This window comes from Xenopus laevis, chromosome 4L (genome assembly GCF_017654675.1).
Source record: "Xenopus laevis strain J_2021 chromosome 4L, Xenopus_laevis_v10.1, whole genome shotgun sequence".
NCBI classification, from domain to species: Eukaryota; Metazoa; Chordata; class Amphibia; order Anura; family Pipidae; genus Xenopus; species Xenopus laevis.
The window spans coordinates 149,659,060-149,673,343 of NC_054377.1; the positions used below are offsets into that span (position 1 = coordinate 149,659,060).

Here is a 14,284-nt window from a genome sequence, read left to right on the forward strand (position 1 = left end):
TTTATAGTTATTTGCCTTCTTCTTCTTCTGACTCTTTCCAGCTTTCAAATGGGTGTCGCTGTCGCCTTCTAAAAAAAACAAATGCTCTGTAAGGCTACAAATGTATTGTTATTGCTACTTTTTATTATTGATCCTTCTATTCATACTCTCTCCTCTCTACATCATACCAACAGTTAACTTAAAGGTGAACAACCCCTTTAACCGTTAGTATGATGTAGAGAGTAATATTCGGAGACAAATTTGCAATTGGTTTTCATATTATTATTTGTGGTTTTTGAATTATTTAGCTTTTTATTCAGCAGCTTTTATATTTGCATTTTAAGCAATCTGGTAACTAGGGCACAAATTCCCCTAGCAACCATGCATTGATTTGAGTAAGAGACTGGAATATGAATAGGAGAGGCCTGAATAGAAAGATGAGTAATAAAAAGTAGCAATAACAATACATTTGTAGCCTTACAGAGCATTTGTTTTTTAGAAGGGGCTCAGTGACCCCCATTTGAAAGCTTCAAAGTCAGAAGAAAAAGGCAAATAACTATAAAATAAATAAAGAAGACCAATGGAAAAGTTTCTTAGAACTGGCCATTATATAACATACTAAAAGTTAACTTAAAGGAGAATTAAACCATAAACAAAAAAAACAAAAAAAACACCCTACCATACATAGATCTTCCTCCCTCCTCCCCGCAGTAGGGAGGCAAATGGCACTAACATTTTACTTACCCCTCGGTGCAGATTCAGGCATCGGATTTCACAGACGCCATCTTCAGCCGCTTCGGTAATCTTCATAATGAGACTGACACTTCGGCAATTATCATGAGTTTCGGCGCATGCGCAGTTGTCGTCAAACAGAAAATTGCTCCAACTGCTCATGCGCCGACACGCCGGCCTCGTTATGAAGATTTCCGAAGAGCAGAAGATGGCGCCCATGAACTCCGATGCCTGAATCTGCACCGAGGGGTAAGTAAAACGTTAGGGGCATTTGCCCGGGTAACACTTAGGCTGGGGGGAGGAGGGTCTATGTAGAGTAGGGGGGTATGGGTTTTTTTGTTTTTTTTTTAAAGTTTAGGGTTGAATTCTCCTTTAAAGGTGAACCACCCAATTAAATGGCAATTAACCTTATGTTACTGGATTTATATTTTGTTTTTGCCCATGTGTATGTTTTTTGCTAAATATCTGAATGTCCTCAATTTACGATGCCTTTGCGACCCAGATCATGTATTATAAATTCTATGCCCTACCGGTGACTTCATTCCAAGCTTGCAAGCGCATGAATCGATCGGGACAACAACTTATGATGGAGCTCTTACCAATCCCATCAGCGATTAATGCCTCTGATTATTTATTTATACACAAGTAAACAAACTATTTATTTTTAGCATGAGGTCAGTCCTAAAAGTCAACCTAAGATTCTTTGGAAATCAATAGTCTGCACCAGGACAAATACAGAAAGGAGCATAAACAAAGATGTATTTGGGGACAGCTACCCTGAACACAGGGAGACCATGGGCAAAATATCTTATGAATTGTCACTCTCTCTTTAAAGGGATAATGCCATGGGAAAACATGCTTTTTTTCCAAAACACAGTTAATAGTGCTGCTCCAGCAGACTTCTGCATTGAAGTCCGCTTTTCAAAAAAGCAAACAGATTTTTTTATATTTAATTTTGAAATCTGACATGGGGCTAGACATGCTGTTAGTTTCTCAGGAGCCCCCAGTCATGTGACTTGTGCTCTGATAAACTTCAGTCACTCTTTACGGCTGTACTGCAAGTTGGAGTGATTGGGAAGGTAACCAGATAACAGCTCCCTAACACAAGTTAACAGCTGCCTGGTAGATCTAAGAACAACACTCAATAGTAAAATCCAGGTCTCACAGACACATTCAGTTACATTGAGAAGGAGAAACAACAGCCTGCCAGAAAGCAGTTTCATCCTAAAGGCAAAATGACCTTAGATGCACCTACACACCACTATTACAACTAAATACACTTGTTGGTTCCGGAATTACATTTTATTTTGTAGAGTGAACTATTTGCAGTGTAAACAATGTAATTTATAAATAAAAACTACATCATAAAAATCATGACAGAATCCCTTTAAGCCACAGAGGCAGGCATCCATAACAGTATATCCGTTACAAGAAATAACATTATGCTTAGAATAATGATCCCAGAATTGTACCTGCTTCCAAGCACGGCTCACCCCTGTCAAAATACTCTGGTGCGAGTTGCTTCAGTACAGTGTGGAAGAAATTGATGTACGGGAGCTTGCTGATCAGAACTAAGGACTGGGAAGGAGAAAGAAATGACATTATTACACATTTTAGAAACAGGATCAAGAACATCTGAAAGGTAAAAAGACTTAAATAGCGACTGTATAGGTTACTGTCGGCACTTACCTTCCCTGTATGTTTTTATTTATTCATTGATACAGGTGGGAGCTGCTATACTGTTTCATGTAGCATGTATGTGCTTTACACTAAGGGGCATATTTATAAGGGTCGAATTTCAAGTTGAAAAAACTTTGAAATTTGAATTCAAAAAGACCAACCGAAATCAAGTCAAAGTTTTTTTTTTGTAGAATAGGTCAGTTTTCGATCGAATAGGTTGGTTTGCGGCCAAATTCGAATAATTCAAATCAAAGGAATAGGGCATTAGATCGAATTCGAAGTTTTTCGCAAAAAAAAAATTAGATTTTTCAAAGTGCGCCAATAGACTCCAAATAGGTTCTAGGAGGTCTCCCATAGGCTAAAACAGCAATTCGGCATGTTTTAGATGGCGACTGGTCGAATTTTTATACAGTACATGATAAATTTTGATAGTCTAATTTTTTTCAAATTCAAATCCAATTTGGACTATTCCCTAGTCAAAGTACACATAAAATAGCTCGAAATTTGATTTTTTTTTCATTCGAAAATTCACCTCGACCTTTGATAAATCTGCCCCTAAGGGTAGGACTACATGGACATTTTCAGCTTGATCCGATGGAAATAAGGTAAGTGAATGCATTGTCGCATGGTGTCGCAGCATTAATCCAACTCGACACGACTGTCAGATGCAGACGCTGCGTCTGACAGTCGTGTTGTGCCGGATCAACGCTGCGACACCATGCGACAATGCATTCACTTACCTTATTTCCGTCGCATGCAATCTGACGCAGGCGATTTGTTGCAGAGCATCGGATCACGCTGAAAACGTCCATGTAGTCCTACTCTTACACTGTACTAAACTGGAAACAATACGGCAGCAAAAGCAGAGAATTACATGAAAACATGAAAACACCGGGCCTGTTCTCTGCACACAATCAACTACATGTGGGCACTTATTAAATGGTCTGTTTCAAAAGGAGCAATTAGAAGAAGAACGGCATTTCCCAACAGTTGTATCTCAGTTTTAAGTTATTTATCGTCTGTTACACTGGGATCCATTAGTTGGTCAGGGAGTATGCTTTGTGGTGACACAAGAAATACCAGCAACTAATAAATCAAATGGTGATGATTTAGAGACTCACTGATCTAGCCTGATGAGCTTCTACCGGGAAACATCAGAATGGAACAAATACATTTTTAAATTGTTTAAAAAAAAAAAAAAAAAAATTGAGAAAACATTATTTGTGATGCAGGTGACTTATAAAAACGAATCCATGATTGGGGAAACTTATAAAAAAGGGGGCATTCAGTGTCGAACGCAGTAATAAATGGGGTTAACTTACCCAGAAAAAAGGGGGGTCCAGGTGCTCAAGCCCCTGACCTTCAGCTCGGGAAGACATTTGCAAATAAATTATCGTTAAGAGTTTGCAAATACCAGACCACACTAAATTACTGTAGTAAAAAAAAAGCTTTATTATAGCAAAAACATCGCAAACAGGCCTTACGCGTTTCGTGCCTTTGAGGCACTGAAACATGCAGTCATATTTAAACAAGGACCAATCAAACACATTTATTTAACCGCCAATCCAAAGTGAGGGCAGTAGTTGGAAATGGACCAATCTGGATTTTTTAACCTGCCCGATCAAGATCTGGCCGATTTTCAGGCAGATATTGATCGGGGAAGCCCGTCGGAAGGCCTTTCTAAAAATGTTCTCAATTGGTCCCAATTTCCAACTACTGCCCTCACTTTGGATTGGCGGTTAAATACATGTATTTGATTGGTCCTTTTTCATTTAAATTTGACTGCATGTTTCAGTGTTTAGCCTATGACCAAGTGCCTTTAAGGCACAAAACGCGTAATGCCTTTTTGTGATGTTTTTGCTATAATAAAACTTTTTTTACGACATCAATTTACGGAGTGTGGTCTGGTATGTGTCAGCCCTTTACGATTATTTATTTAAACCATGATTGGTTGGTATTAGTTACTGCCCAGGTGCAAATTTGCACATAATTTATAAATGAGCCCCAGTATATTCTGTGAGGGTGCACTACCCCTTTAAACATTCTCTATGGATGTATTTGTCATTTATAAGGATAAGAGTTACAGAGTTACATGTCAGGTAAAGACAACAGCAGGAGCTCAGGGATCCCAGCAGGTACAACTAGGATTAGTTGGCTTCCTGGGACAAGGCAACATTCTTTCCTAGGCCGAGACCTGAGGCAGCCAAAGCCCAGAAATTGGCATTATAAAGTGTAATCCCACCCATTAATGTCACCCGTCACCTGTGCAGAGCAGTAACCTAAATAAGCAACTGATGCATGAACAAGAAACTGATACATACTGACAATAATATATTTACTAAACCAGGGGTTGCCAAAGAAGAGACAAATGTTTTTGCAAGGAACGGGGGGAGGGGGTCGGGAAGGGGGTCGTAGGGGTTGGCGTTCGTTAATTGTTCGGCGCCCCACTTCAGGACTGTCTGCGGCCCGGCGGTTGGGGACCCCTGTACTAAACTGCAAGCTACAAGGAGGAGGACTTTTGTCGGCACATATATACAGCTATGGGACTGGTTATCCAGAATAGTCGGGACCTGGGGTTTTCTCGATAACGGGTCTTTCTGTAATTTGGATCTTCATACCTTAAGTCAACTAGAAAATCATGTACGCATTAAATAAAGCCAATAGGCTGGTTTTTCTTCCAATAAGGATTAATTATATCTTAGTTGGGATCAAGTACATGGTACTGTAGTATTATTATTACACAGAAAAAGGAAATAATTTTTTAAAAAAAAAGTTGATTATTTGGTTAAATAGGAGTCTATGGGAGACGGCCTTCCTGTAATTCAGAGATTTCTGGATAACGGGATCACAGATAACGGATCCCATACCTGTATTTAAATCAATTCCATTAAAGGAATGGCAATTCTCCTGGTTGGTTGGATCACCATACCCCTCACAATACTGAGGGGAAAAAACAGCATTTGGCTCCCATAAACGAAATGAATCTTTTACTCCCAGTATTGCTGCTGCCTCTGGGCGATGATCCTGGAATCTGCTGATTGTGGTGCTTAAGCCAATCTCTGCCTAAATGCAGATCTTAGCACAGAGCTGGGTGGGGAGAGGTATCACTCTGTAAAGCTACAAATGTATTGTTATTGCTACTTTTTATTACTCATCTTTCTATTCAGGCCTCTCCTATTTAAATTCCAGTCTATTATTCAAATCAATCTGTGGTTGCTAGGGGAATTTAAACCTGAGCAACCAGATGGCTGAAATTACAAACTGGAGAGCTACTGAATAAAAAGCTAAATAACTTCAAAACCACAAATAATAAAAAATGAAAACCAATCGCAAATTGTCTCAGAATATCCCTCTCTACATCGTACCAACAGTTAATTCACCCCTTTAAAGGAGAAGGAAAGTCATCCTACACTTGGGGTGCCAAATGTTAGGCACCCCAAAGTGATTGAATTTACTTGCCAGTGCTCCTATCAGCAGAAAACTGCACCGGCCCAGGGTTATACCAGTGAGAACCACGGTGTGATACTCTTCCGGCTTCTTCTTTCTTCAAATTTCCCGGGGCAAACGCATGCGCAGTAGAACAAAATAGCAACTTTTTAGTTAAAGTTCAGCTTTTCACTCTAATGCGCATGTGCAGCTGCACGAAGAAAGAGGAAGATGGAAGAGGATCACTGGTGGTGCTCACTGTAAGAACCCCGGGCCGGTGCAGTTTTCTGCTGATAGGAGCACCAGCCCGGGGTTTCAGGTAAGTAAATCCAGGTCCGGACTGAGAATTAAAATAGGCCCTGGCATTTCAGGTACACAGAGGCCCAATCAGCCCCACCAGCCCACTAAATACTGACTTTCTATGGGACCTTATAGCAGCCCCTCTGGCATTTGCCAGAACCCACAGATTGCCATTCCGGGACCGAGTAAATCCATTCACTTGGGGGTGCCTAACATTTGGCACCCCCAAGTGCAGGATGACTTTCCTTCTCCTTTAATATTTAGCCCCATATTTTGTCTAAGCAAGTATTGGGTCATTGAAGTTTGTCAACCAAGCAGCAGAGTGGTTAGAACAGAATATTCACTGTTTGGTACGGTTATATTAAGTAAATAGGAAATTACCTTTATATCAGCTGCAAAATACACCTGTTGCTTAAAGGAGAACTAAACCCTAAAGTTAAATGTAAAGGGTAAATGTCCCTATCGTTTTGCAGATTCAGACATCGGAGTTCAGAGATGCCATCTTTAGTCGCTTCGGTTATCTTCAGAATGAGACCGGCGATTCTGCAATTTTCGTGAGTTTCGTCGCATGCGCAGTTGTCGCAAAACAAATTGCTCCAACTGCGCATGCACTGCCATGCTGGACTCATTCCGAAGAGATAAAGATGGCACCCGTGAACTTTGATGCTTGAAACTGCACCGAGGGGTAAGTAAAATGTTAGGGGCATTTGCCCGGGGTAAGAAGGATACTGGGGGAAGTAGGGAGGGGGGGTATGAGAATTTTAACGCTAGGGTTGAATTCTCCTTTAAAGAATTATCAGCAGCTTCCAGGAACAGCCACTTCAGACGGAAAGGATTGTGGGAAGGCTGCACATAATAAGCACATGAAATTGATGGTGTTTAAGGTAAACCATGGCTTTCATATGTGCATAACACCTGGGTAATAATGAAGGAAAGCAGAGGAGTGAGCCTGGACCGATGGCTTCCTCTGTCGCTCATGTGACCTGTTCCATACGCCATATTGAGAATTACCTTTTGGAAATAGCCTCTTTTCAACGTCTTGTCTCTGACTTGCCGGAAATAAACGTAACCATAGAAACAGGCTGGATCTTTCTGCACAAAGAAAAACACAAAGCCCATCAATACCTTCCATCGTCTTCACGTGACCCGTATAAATGGCCAATTTAGTGTCATTTCTCTTTGTAAGAGCTTAGTGCAAAGCTACGGCTTCCCTGTCATTAAACCTCAAAGTGATCAGTCGAAGTTGGTGCCTGTATCTGCGAGAATAACTTATTGAGCATTTCTTAACTTTATTATTTTAGAGAAATACTTCAAACCATCTTTTTAAATAATGAAAGAACATATAATTCTAATTAACTTTCCAACATACATTTAAAGGAGAAGGAAAGGTTAAAACAAAGTAAGCTTTATCAGAAAGGTCTATATAAATACACCAGTAACCCCTCAAAGTAATGCTGCTCTGAGTCCTCTGTCAAAAGAAACAGCACATTTCTTTCCTTCTATTGTGTACTCATGGGCTTCTGTATCAGACTTCCTGTTTTCAGCTTAAACCTCCAGGGCTAGGGCTTGAGCATGCTCCGTTTGCTCCTCTAACCCCCTCCCTCCTCCCCTCCCTGCTGTAATCTGAGCCCAGAGCTATGAGTGAGCAGGGAGAGACTCAGGCAGGAAGTGATGTCACACCAAGCTAATATGGCAGCTGCTATCCTAAACAAACAGAATTTCTAGAGCGGTTTACTCAGGTATGGTAAAAAATTAGACAGAAAAATATAGCATTCTAGCGTACACTATTGCAGCTAATCTATTGGCAATAAAATGCCTCCGTAGCTTTCCTTCTTTAAATATTTTTTCAATGCTTTTAAAAATATTTGTATAGACAACAGTTAGAGGCCCATTTACTAAAACTTGAATAAATCAAATTTTTTTCTTAAAACAAAGTCGACCAAACCCTCTTTCACAAATTGAACTCATGTATCAACAATTTTTCTCGAAAAAGTCGGAACGAAAAAACGTTGCCACAAAATCGAGCATCAATTCGCATCACACGACTGTCAACCTGAAAACTCCATTTTATCAAATTGTCGCTTCGAAAACTCGACTTTATTGGATGAAAACCCCAACTTTATGGGATTATCCAGAGCAGATCATGATGTCGAGAAACAAATCCAGGGACATCTGCATTGACTTCTTCATGACCTCGAGAAGTTTGAGAGAAAGTATTTTCAGATTTTTAGCAGCTTTTGGGGTATAATAAATCTCTAAAGATTAGTTACCCCTACAAAAAAAAAAAAACAACAACCAGAAAAAAATAATGTTTAATAAATGGACCCCTTATTATCAGACCTGGAAGAGAATTGACTTCTGCTACATTGTTTCAAGCAGTTTAAAAACATTTGAAAGTTACTTTCATTATGCAGAAATCAGATTTTCTTTTTTGGGGTGCAGAGATCCTCAATAAATACTTCCCTGTTAAAGGGGTCGTTCATCTTTAAGTTAACTTTTAGTATGTTATAGAACATACTAGGTTATAGAATTGCTAATTCTAAGCAACTTTACAATTGGTCTCCATTATATATATATATATATATATTTTTTTTATAGTGTTTAAGTTATTTGCCTTTTTCTTCTCTGACCCCATCTAAAAACAAATACTCTGTAAGGCTACAAATGTATTGTTACTTTCTATTCAGGCCTCTCCTATTCATGGTCCAGTCTGTTATTCAAACCAGTGCATGGTTGCTAGGGGAATTTGGACTCTAGCAACCAAATGGCTGAAATTACAAACTGGAGAGCTGCTGGATAAAAATCTAAATAACTCAAAAACCACAAATAATAAAAAATGAAAACCAATTGCAAATTGTCTCAGAATATCCCTCTCTACATAATATGAAGGGGGTTATTTATGAACGCCCAAATGCTGAAAACTTGAAAAATTATTTTTTTTTCGTAAAAACTGAATTCTTTGGTGAACAAACAAAATTTATTATACCCAAGGGTCGAAAAAAAGTCAGAATCCGAAAATAGCCAAGATTGTATATGGTCAATGGGAGAGGTCCCTATCCTATCTGGAAGTTTCTGTGGTCCGCGCTGGATTTAGCCTTAAAATCCGACTATTTTGGGCAAAAATCCAAAACGAATTCTGACTCTTCAGGAAAAGGCCCGAAAAAATTGTACGATTCCGGTTTTCACTCAATTTATTTCCCCTGATCCAATTACATTGAGCATTTTTAATAATAAATACGTTTGAGTTGTGGATTCTAGTTTAGTTGGACTTTTTTTTTTAAAAAAAAAAAAAAAAAAAAAAAAAAAATGCCAGAGAAGTTTGGATTTTAATAACTCAAAAGGTTAATTTAAAGGTGAACACCCCCTCTAAGTCAATAGTTCTTGAGCAGGAATATTTTCTAATAAGCCCATTCTGTTGATTATCTAGATATCACTTCTGTGAATGTACAACTATACGTGAGGCAAGGTACAAAACGAAGTGATATACACCCCAATGTGCCCAGAATAGAGCTCTACACAGCCCTGCATTGAACACAATTCTGCCTATTGATTTAATTAAGAAATCTTTGTTTGTTGTTATATCAGGCACTAAACAAGTGATTAAAAGCACTTCTTTCTGTGTCACTTTTAGCTCCTGTGAATCACTGTTTGCAGAGGAGTAAGTAGTAGAACAAGTTACCAGCTCAAGAGAAGGGAGGGGTTTGTTTATACAGAACACTTTTTCTATTTAAACAAATTATTCTGTTTACGGGGAGGGGGGGCGAGGAATGAGTATTTATATTCAGCAACATACAGCAGAACACATTTCAACACAAGTCATATTTATTGTTGTCATGTTGAGAATATGTGTATACAGGTATGGGACCTATTATCCAGAATGCTTGGGACCTGGGGTTTTCCAGATAACAGATCTTTCCGCAATTTGGATCTTCATAGCTTAAGAGTACTAGAAAATCACATAAATATTAATTAAACCTAAGACTAGTTTTGCTTCCAATAAGGATTAATTATATCTTAGCTGGGATCAAGTACAAGCTACTGTTTTAAAAAGGAACTCATTTTAAAAACATTTTGGATTATTTGGATAAAATAGAGTCAATGGGAGACCGCCATTCCGCAATTTGGAGCATTCTGGATCATGGGTTTCTGGATAATGGATCCCATACCTGTATATAGGTGTATACTACGCCACTAAATGACAGGTATCCTCTGGTTTGCTGACCTTCACTTATTAATTGAGTTCTATGTGTAAAAAATAAAAAAGTGACTACAAAAATGATACTCAATTTGAGTAAATGACTACAGCTTTTTCATGATGGAAGACGTGAATCAATTAGAAACAAATAATTCTACCTCTTCTGTGCCAAATCTTTAACTTGACAGCCCCTACTAAAATGGTTATATTTCCAAACAAAAAGTTGCCTGAATTAGGTGTTTTGTCTGCTGCCATGTTATCCGAATAAGACCACATACAGTCACACATTGATGTAAATGGGGGCTGAGCAGGTCTGGACTCAGAATTTAAATAAATAGGCCCTGACATTTCAGGTACACAGAGGCCCAAACAACCCCCATCAGCCCACTAAATACTGACTTTCTATGGCACCTTATAGCAGCCCCTCTGGCATTTGCCAGAATCACAGATTGCCAGTCCGGGCCTGGAGCCGAGTGACAATATGGGAGGTAATTTTCCTAAAATTCTTGCATATTCGCTTTTTCGGGTGAGAATTAGGGAAAAATTGTAAATGTGGGAATTGTAATGCAAATCTCATCGATATCAGATGCTGCAAGTTGCTACCGTAGGATACATTTTTAAAAATTTTGATAAAAGGGGATGAAGTTTAATACAATTCCAACCCAACCTTTAAGGCAGAGACACACGGTCAAATTCGGGGAGATTAGTCACCCAGCAACAAATCTCCTCTTTTTCGGGCGACTAATCTCCCCGAACTGAATCGCTGGCAGGATGGCACACTGAGAGCTTCATTTAACGAAGTCGCGACTTCAGAAAACAAAGCACTCCGATTGCCATCCTGGAAGGGAAGGGGAAGGTGGTTCAGGAAGTTTAGTCGCCCTGAAGAAACGGAGATATGTCTCTTCCCTTTAGGATGAATCTAACCTTCAAATAAACCGGAGAGTCTCTGTCGGTCAGATCGGTGGCACAGTGCAGGGAGGCCCTCCTTCCAGTCGACTGTCGGAATCTGAAGCAAAACTGTGTGTCTCCAAGACAACCTGAAACAAAGGCAGATATATTATAATGGGCAGAAAGTACATGATATATTTCCTAGGCAAAAGCAAGATGGCTGCTGGCGGGAAGTGATAAGTAGATTATACGGAAAAGACAAAACACAGATGCAATCAAAAGACATTTGGCAAGCGTTCGTCTCCGTTTAAAAACAGCACAAACATTTGTAAATGACCTTTGTGTCTCCTCAATGAATCTTCTCCTTATTGCTTCACTGTCCTACTCTACTGAACACAGAAAATATCAGTGGGAAGAGAGCTTAAAGGGCATGTAAAAATAATAAAAACCCATTTTAAATTCTTTAATGAAAAATAAACCTATCTCCAATATACTTTAATTAAAAAATATGTACAGTTTTTATAAGAAACCTGACTGTATGCAGTGAAATTCTCCCTTCTGCTGTGGATAGGAATTGTCAGACGGTCCCTAACTGCTCTGCAGGGAAACAATCATACTTATGAACAGCAGGGGGAGCCCTGCCTTACTTCCCAGCCATGCAGAACTCAAGCAGCTTTGTTTGTTTCCCTGTAGAGCAGTCGGCGACTGTGTAGAGATTTGTATTGGATTTTATTTTTGCCTTTACATCCCCTTTACTGTTTCCAACTCCAGCTGCAGGGACAAAGATCATGGCACCAGATTTAAACAGATAAACTGGGATTCTATTTGGAGGATTATTTTGCTGCAGCCACTGGTTCTGTAGAGTTGGAGAAAATTTTGTATTAAACAATACAAAAACACAGGTGCAGTCTGTATTTTATGATTATTAATCAGTCTTGCTGTATCGGCTTCTGGCAGATATTATTCTGCTGTTTTGATCATTTATGACGATCCCTAAGCAGCCCAGACCACACCGAGTATGTGCAGAGTCTTGGTCTTGCAAAGACGTTTAACAAAGTTACAAGATGGTGACCCCCTGTGGCCAACTTTGAAAGCATAAATAATTTGTTTGATTAGACTTGTGGTGCAGTAAGTTCATGTTTATGTTTAGTATACAAAATACAGCATTTCTAGCCTTATTCTATTTTACACTTTACTTCCCCTTTAAGTTGGGCAGAGATCCTGTCACCCCAATATAGGTTCCTCTGCACTCTGAGTGAAACAGAAGGACTGTCTCGGATTAAGAAATATACTTTCTGCAACAACAATATCCTCCCCAGGCTACAGTCAATATATACGTTGCTAGGGGGAAACCTGGAGACATTCAGAAAAGTATAAGGCGGACGGCTGTGGGGATGTCCAGGAAGGGCTCCTGTCGTCCAGAATCCCCAGCACTAAGACCCAACGAACTGTGGCTGAGCAGCAACTCATAACAGCCAATGAGACGCTATCATTCACTGCCAGTTTCTTAAGTAAACAAGTCTTTATTGTGCGACATATTAAAGGGGTTGCTCACCTTTAAGATAACTGTTAGTATGATGTAGCGAGTGATATTCTAAGACAATTTGCAATTGGTTTTCATTTTTTATTTGTGGTTTTTACGTTATTTAGCTTTTTATTCAGCAGCTCTCCAGTTTGCAGCTTCAGCAATCTGGTTACTAGGGTCCAAATTCCCCTAGCAACCATGCACTGATTTGAATAAGAGACTGGAATATGAATAGGAAGACGAGTAATAAAAAGTAGCAATAACAATATATTTGTAGCCTTACAGAGAATTTGTTTTTGGAGGGCCCCATTTGAAAGCTGGACAGTCAGACAAAGGCAAATAATTCAAAAACTATGAGGCAGCAAAACAGACTAGTACTTACACCTTCCGCTTAAAGGGGAACAGACCCTGTTTATTCAGTATAACCCCGGCACAGTAATTCTGACCCAGAAACTGTATTATAGATTATATATCTAGGTTTATCTATAGTAGTAGAAGGTGCCAGGATTGCCTCCCAAATAAACAAGTGCTCTCTGGCATAGGGCACCATAGAAAGGAAAACAAGTTGTAAATACCTGGCAAATGGCCCGACGGTTTGTCTAAAATAAAACTGCTGTCAAATTTCCTAATTGGCTCTGGCCAACTATATATAATATATGACAAACTTTTTATAAGCAAAGAGAAATGCCCGTCATGTAGCGGGCAGCCGTTCTGTATCCATTGAGAACAGGTTTCTTATGAGGGGAGAAAGGAAAACCCTGCAATGAGGAAGGTGAGAAGAGACTTATTTGTGAATGGGCATCAGGGACCAGGCTGCCATGAAAGGGGCGGGGTTACAACTGAGCATTGCTAAAATAGGATTATGGGGTCCCATGATCCCTGATGGAAACCCGGTATTACATAACATAGCTGTGATTTTATACTGGGGAGACGAATGGAATGAATAACAAGAGGAAAGGAAAGAAAATGTGTGTATTTATCTTAGCACATGCCCACAATTGTTTCCAAATGATGCAAGGTCAATTAAAGCTGTATATTTATAATATATATATATATATATATATATATATATATATATATATATATATATATATATATATATATATATCTATATATATATATATATATATATATATATATATATATATATATATATATATATCTATCTGGTAAGGGCCGGCGCTCTCTTGCATCAAGGCCAATTAAAGCTTCCAACAGACCGAGTCAGCAGCTTATTGGCCCATGTGATCTGATCATTGGGCCCTAGGTTCCACAAACGGATCAGCCCAATACCGTCCACCTCAATGTGGGCATATCGGGGAGAGATCCGCGCGTTTGGCGACATTGTCAAACAAGCGGATCTCCCGGTGTATGGCTACCTTAAAAGAGAAGGAAACCCTGTAGAAAAAACGCTGTACCCTCACCCCACGTAGACCCCCTCCCTCCCCCCCCCAAGTTAACTGCCCCCCTGGAGAAATTGCCCATACTTTATACTTACCCCTCATCTCAGATTCTGGCAGCGGACTTCACGGCATCCATCTTCCGGGTCCTCTATAAGC

At 39.5% G+C, this 14,284-nt stretch overlaps 1 protein-coding gene across 1 annotated transcript in view; it reads right to left on the reverse strand.

Moving 5' to 3' along the window:
• The window catches only part of dennd6a.L (DENN/MADD domain containing 6A L homeolog), a 51,456-nt gene that overhangs the window by 19,335 nt on the left and 17,837 nt on the right, over positions 1 to 14,284 (reverse strand). Inside the window, exons 4-6 of the mRNA XM_018241896.2 lie at positions 11,237 to 11,349; positions 7,129 to 7,209; positions 2,184 to 2,289 (exon numbers count right to left, since the gene is read on the reverse strand). Of these exons, the coding sequence (XP_018097385.2) occupies positions 2,184 to 2,289; positions 7,129 to 7,209; positions 11,237 to 11,349 (300 nt within the window). The remainder of the gene's footprint in view (positions 1 to 2,183; positions 2,290 to 7,128; positions 7,210 to 11,236; positions 11,350 to 14,284) is intronic.